This window comes from Oncorhynchus nerka, linkage group LG9b (genome assembly GCF_034236695.1).
Source record: "Oncorhynchus nerka isolate Pitt River linkage group LG9b, Oner_Uvic_2.0, whole genome shotgun sequence".
Taxonomy (NCBI): Eukaryota; Metazoa; Chordata; class Actinopteri; order Salmoniformes; family Salmonidae; genus Oncorhynchus; species Oncorhynchus nerka.
Window position 1 is genome coordinate 14,835,745 of NC_088424.1, and position 6,000 is coordinate 14,841,744.

Here is a 6,000-nt window from a genome sequence, read left to right on the forward strand (position 1 = left end):
GTTGGATGGGGAGCGTCGCTGCACAGCTATTTTCAGGTTTCTCCAGAGATATTCGATCGGGTTTCCAGTCCTGGCTCTGGCTGGGCAACTCAAGGACATTCAGAGACTTGTCCCGAAGCCACTACTGTGTTGTCTTGGCTGTGTGCTTAGGGTCGTTGTCCTGTTGGAAGGAGAACCTTCTCCCTAGTCTGAGATCCTGAGCGCTCTGGAGTAGGTTTTCATCAAAGATCTCTCTTTCCCTTGATCCTGACTAGTCTCCCAGTCCCTGCCACTGAATAACCTCCCCACAGCATAATGCTGCCACCACCATACTTCACCGTAGGGATGGTGCCAGGTTTCCTCCAGACGAGTTCAATCTTGGTTTCATCAGACCTGAGAGTCTTGTTTTTCTTGGTCTGAGAGTCCTTTTGGCAAACTCCAAGCGGGCTGTCATGTGCCGTTTACTGAGGAGTTGCTTCCGTCCATTTAAGAATGATGTCATTATGGGGTATTGTGTGTAGATTGATGAGAGAAAATAATCATTTAATCCATTTTAGAATAAGGCTGTAAAGTAACACAATGTGGAAAAAGGGAAGGGATCTGAATACTTTGCGAATGCACTGTGTACTCATTACTCATTGTAAGCCTATGATATACACTGGAGGCTGTATAGCTGCATTCAAGTGACATGCACAGCCCATGGCTTCCCCTGATACTTAAAGCTACACTTTAGCCGGTATACACTGCATGTGTGGTATAGATTTTATCTCACCTCAGATGAGCAATGTTCGGGTCTCAAAGGACTGACTAACCATGGCCTGTAAACAAAAGCATCACTCAGATGCATAACAGCCATACAGATCACACAGCTATGCTTTTGAGCGATTTTTTTTTTTTGTGATTTTTTTTTAATGCTTTTGAGTGATCAGGGTAAAGAAGACAGCATATGGAAGCAGTGTCTTTACACAGTGGATTTCTGGGGAATAGGAATAGATAAATTGCCTGGCTACCCAGACTTCTTGCTCCGCCCAAACGCTCCGCCATGCCCACGGATGTTAGTTTCTTCTCCGCATTGAGTCTGGATCTGAGGGCCTCCCCGAGCATTCAACGAATGTGAACACATTCAGGGCCGTCTGATTGGTCCAGAAACTGATGGGTTGGGCCGGAGCCAGAACACATCTGGGTAAAGCCACGGTTTTAAAACTCGTAACTGGCTTTCATACTCTGATTGGTTAGAGACGATCCAATTGCTGATGACTTTGTTTAGTACAACACCCCTCTTGCCCTCGTCACCACAAACGGCTTCACTGATGGCGGTCTCAGACTAAAGTATGTGGTGAACGACAGAGCAGCGGAAGAATTTAGTGTGAGTCGTCAGGCTAATAGAGAGCTGCTTGGGGGACCATGGGTGGAACAAGAGCCCTCAGCTCTGTTACACCTAATAAAGGCACTGTAATTAAAATGGATTGTAGACTAGAGCTGCAAATGCTAGTTGCTATGCAGGGACATAAAGTACTAGCCCATTGAGTCCATACACTGTTTTGAATCACAGAGTAAAGCTACAGCATCGATTTACAGTACCGCTTTGCATAAGTCATCCTCCATCATCACACAGTCAGCGAGTCAATCAGAGGGAAAAGAGACTGCAAGACAGATCATCGAACGGAGCTCCATGACATGAGGACATTGTGAAGAGACAATTGCTAATTTAGTGGCAAGTTTCAAGACATTCAACAATGCTCATATGAGCTTCCCTTACTGAATCTTCTTCTGAGGCCAGCTGTGCCCCAAGGGCAGAAATGTAATGTTAAGGTTAGGGTTAGGGGTTGGGTTATGTTTAGGGAAGAAATGTGGGGAGGGGGAAGGGGTACTAAGCTAACATATGGAATTGTTTCAGGGTGCTCATACCATGGATCATTTAGATATTTAGCATTTAGAGTTGTAGGACCATATATACAAAATATTTGATAAAATATAGAATTTGGCCTTTACTACCAAAGCCCATAGAAACGCATTGAATAACACATTCCTAAACGGCAAAAAAAGTCAGTCAAATTATAAATCATAAGAAATGTGGTTCTGAAGTATCTGTCCTATATCTAGGAGATATAAGAAAGCTCAAGAAATATTAGTGTTTTTTTTTTTACACATATTTAACCCCTTATTTTTGTTGGCACAAAACGACCTCCGTGCTTCCATTCGTTTGAGTGGGTTACCTTCAGATGTGTCCTGTGACTTTTGTGGGGGTCGTAGAAGAAAAACGAAGAACACAGTTCGGACTCTACAGATGCTTTCGTGAGAAGGCTGATTTTCAGGACGTCTGATGTTCTGACAAACACCGCTGTAGCTTGACCACCTTCCTTCGCAGATGTGGAAGGCCGACATAGGTGGATGTGGTAAATTGAGACGCAGCCCACGAGATCTCTATCTTAAACTGACACATTTTGATGGGGATTCTTTTTATTATGTTACTTAGATTGACGCACAGGCTGCTCTTAAGGATTTCAGACCTGGGTTCAAATACATGTGTATTTGAATATCTGATACACAGCCCAAAACAAATACTTTTATTTTAGTTTTTGAATGGTTAAATCGTCTACCTAATTGTATTTGAGAGTTTTTTCTAATACTTATTTCAAATACTATTTTTAAATGCCTGGGTTAAATGCATGGCAGTGTATTTGAGTCAGTGCATTTGAGTATTGCCAAATATATTTAAATATTCAACTACTTGTCTTTTCAAATAAACTATATCTGAACGCTTGCTTTGACTATACTGTATAGGTCTGTGCGAAAGTTCAGCCACAAAATGTGATTGGTTAAATTTAGGCAAGTAATTCCAAATGATTAAGTTTAGGGTTAGTGTAAGAGTTGGGGTGATGCCCTGCACCACATCCACCACCAACCTTCCCACCTATGAGCTCTGCCCACTGGCTGTTGAGCTTTCAACCAATCACATTCGTTTTGCCCTGGAGGCAGAACTGCCCTTAGAACAAGATAGAATACAGAAAACTACAATCTGCTTCACGCATACCCCATAATCAAAACCGACTTTGGAAACTTTTGAAGATACTCAACAATGACCTTTCCCTCACCCACTCCGTAGCCTACAAAACTGGGCAATTGATCACTGAATTTGTTTCCATATGAATATTACATGTTGTGGTTTATGTGTTGTGCTGTGCTAATTTGCCATTTCGCTCCAGGCATTTAGGGCCTTGGAGTATCAGTGGCTCTCATCATACACATGATGAAAAGACTGAATTCCCCTGAGAGAAAGAGCCTCTGATTGGCTGACAGAAGAATTCCGCTGCAGTGATGAGGCTGTTGATAGGCTGTTGGCATGGTAATGGAACTGGCTCATGGTAATGGAACAACAAAATCATAGGCCAACACACACACACACACACATTCACAAATATGCAGAAACGTGCACACATAATCCAAGCCATATTTATTTTGACAAAGGCTCAAACTGTGGCAACACAAACATATAATTTTCTTCTCAGTGAGAAAGAGGAGTTATTACGTGTGTTTTGTCTCTCTCTGCAATATCTATTGCTGTAGGTGTGCTTCTGCTTTGAATACCATGCAGGTACTACTGTGGCTGTGTCTTTGAGCAGCTGTATTGTCGTTCCTACAGTAGTGAAACTAGGTGCTCTGCAGTCCCAAGCACCAACACACTGACCCAGTTCAACCTTCAGTCTCAACAGGAACAATCCGGAATAAATACACACCTGTGGAGTTTATTTTGGCACCCCACTACGGGAACAAATTATTCATAAATGGTACGACCTACAGAGATGAATCTGAGAGTAGAGAGAGAGTGTGTGTGTGTGTGTGTGTGTGTGTGTGTGTGTGTGTGTGTGTGTGTGTGTGTGTGTGTGTGTGTGTGTGTGTGTGTGTGTGTGTGTGTGTGTACACACATGTACATGCACGTGGAGGAGGAGGGTGGACAAGTACCAGTCAGGGAACTGAAGAGAGTCATTTTAGGATTTCCAAGTGGGTCAAACCATTTAAAGAAACCTAAATAAAATCTGCAGACTGGATCATACTCTCTCGATGACGTCATCGCAATTTTTGCATGTCAATGAGTGGATTCAATGTCAAAATATGACATACAGGTCTTAGAAGTAAAAACACTTTATTATTATTAAACGTCACAGAAACGAAAAGAAAGGAAAGTCCTCTGAGCGAATAAAATAGCCGTTCGCCGTGCGCGTAAATTTCAAGATGAACCGCAGCAATGAGGGACCTTATAAGGACCTTGAGCCCCGACGACGACTTGATGCGGAAAGTGGAATAGGATACATAACCACCTGTACCTCTTCTCCTAACAAGTTTCGGTGTCTAGATAAAGGATGCCAATAGATATATAGCCCAATGTCACTACATTGAACATGATTTCATTTTTGCAATAAAAACATGTTATAGCCTACAGGCTATAGACAATTCAATGTGACTCTGACTCAATAACCGATTTATTTGCCCTCGAGCATGAACACATTACCGAAGTTCAATTGATACTCTATTGATAGAGTATCAATCAATAGAGTATCTATTGACCTGATGAAAACAAGAGGGGAATAATGACAAAATAATTTGACCCATTGTTTTCGTCGTCACCGGGGAAAGACAGGATACCGGAGGTGGGATGGGTGCATGATGGACTTGAGGTTGCCGAGGACTCATTCATACTCACATTTCCCTCGTCCGGCAGTTCGGTTCCTTCGGTGTGTTTATCCTCTTCGAGGCTACGATCCCTAACCGTCAGCTGCGCCCCTCCATCCTTCGTGTAACAGAGTGAATAAAAATGAGGAATATCTCTGCGCGTTTCGTGCATAAACTCCAACTTCCAAGCTTACTTTCCCTCTTGATCAGTGGTCCATCCACAAGCAGAGACGCTCCACTCCAATCTCCTGTCTCATTCACTCTTCTGCACCTCGGGTAAACGTGAAAACTGGTGGCCTGTTGCTGGTGCCTTGATTGGTTGTGCGCACACAGCACCTCAAACTTCTGAACACTGCTGCGTTCATCCGCGTCGATGCGCATGTATTCAGACAGCAGCTGGCCCCGGAGCGACAGCAGAGCTACACCGTCAAATGTGAGTGTGTGACTGTGAACGTCATTTTTTGCCAAATTATGTATTATATAAATAATGTATTATATAAATAAGCTCGAGCTGTATCGGCAGCGGGGTAGGCTACCGGGTGTTCGTGATGCAATGCGGGTTCTGTCAGTGCCACGGTTCCCCCTTATCTCCTTGTGAAGAAAGTCCAGACGTGGTTGCCATTACCGGGAGCTGGTGGCGCATTCGTCTTAATTAACGAGCGCCGATCGAGGTGTCTGCAGATAGATAAAGGCATGGAGGGAGTATCACTATCACTGTCTGGCCGTGTGCAACCTGTGACGGGTGTGCACTCAACACTCTCTCAACACTTCACACAAAGCCGGGCATACAGCCTACTCATTCGCTCTCTCTCTCTCTCTCTCTCTCTCTCTCTCTCTCTCTCTCTCTCTCTCTCTCTCTCTCTCACACACACACACACACACACACACGCTTTCAGTTAATATGGGGTGCAATACGTCTCGAAGTATCATTCTACTTGCTGGCTTGATTGTCCACAAATACGGGGATCAATCAACGTCCACCCTGAGATTTTGCTCTTCCCTCCTATCGAATTGTATCGTCACTGCCTCTCACAGCTGCGACCCGTGGGCATTCGAGTAGCACCCGGTGGAAGATTGAATCCGAGGTGATGACTAACACTTGGTGTTCTCTTCTGTTCCTGAAATATAAATACACAGAGTAGACCTAATGGTTGGCTACTGAGCTATAAAAGCTTCAGCAGGACCGCCACCAGTGTGTGTGTAATTCATGAAATCTTGAATTCACCTTGGCCTGAAAAACACTGGAACAGTCAAGTATTCTCGAGAAAAGACTTAACATTATTCTAATGATAATCCAGATAATTAGCCCTACACCCTTTTCAAACACATATAGCCTAGTGGGATGAATAT

General features: G+C 43.7%; 1 protein-coding gene across 1 annotated transcript in view; it reads right to left on the minus strand.

Moving 5' to 3' along the window:
- Positions 1-4,937, minus strand: part of LOC115114330 (chloride channel protein 2-like) — a 66,029-nt gene extending 61,092 nt beyond the window's left edge. The window contains exon 1 of the mRNA XM_065013366.1: positions 4,682-4,937. Within this exon, the coding sequence (XP_064869438.1) occupies positions 4,682-4,822 (141 nt within the window). The 5' untranslated portion in view covers positions 4,823-4,937. The remainder of the gene's footprint in view (positions 1-4,681) is intronic.
- Between the last annotated feature and the right edge of the window lie 1,063 nt (positions 4,938-6,000).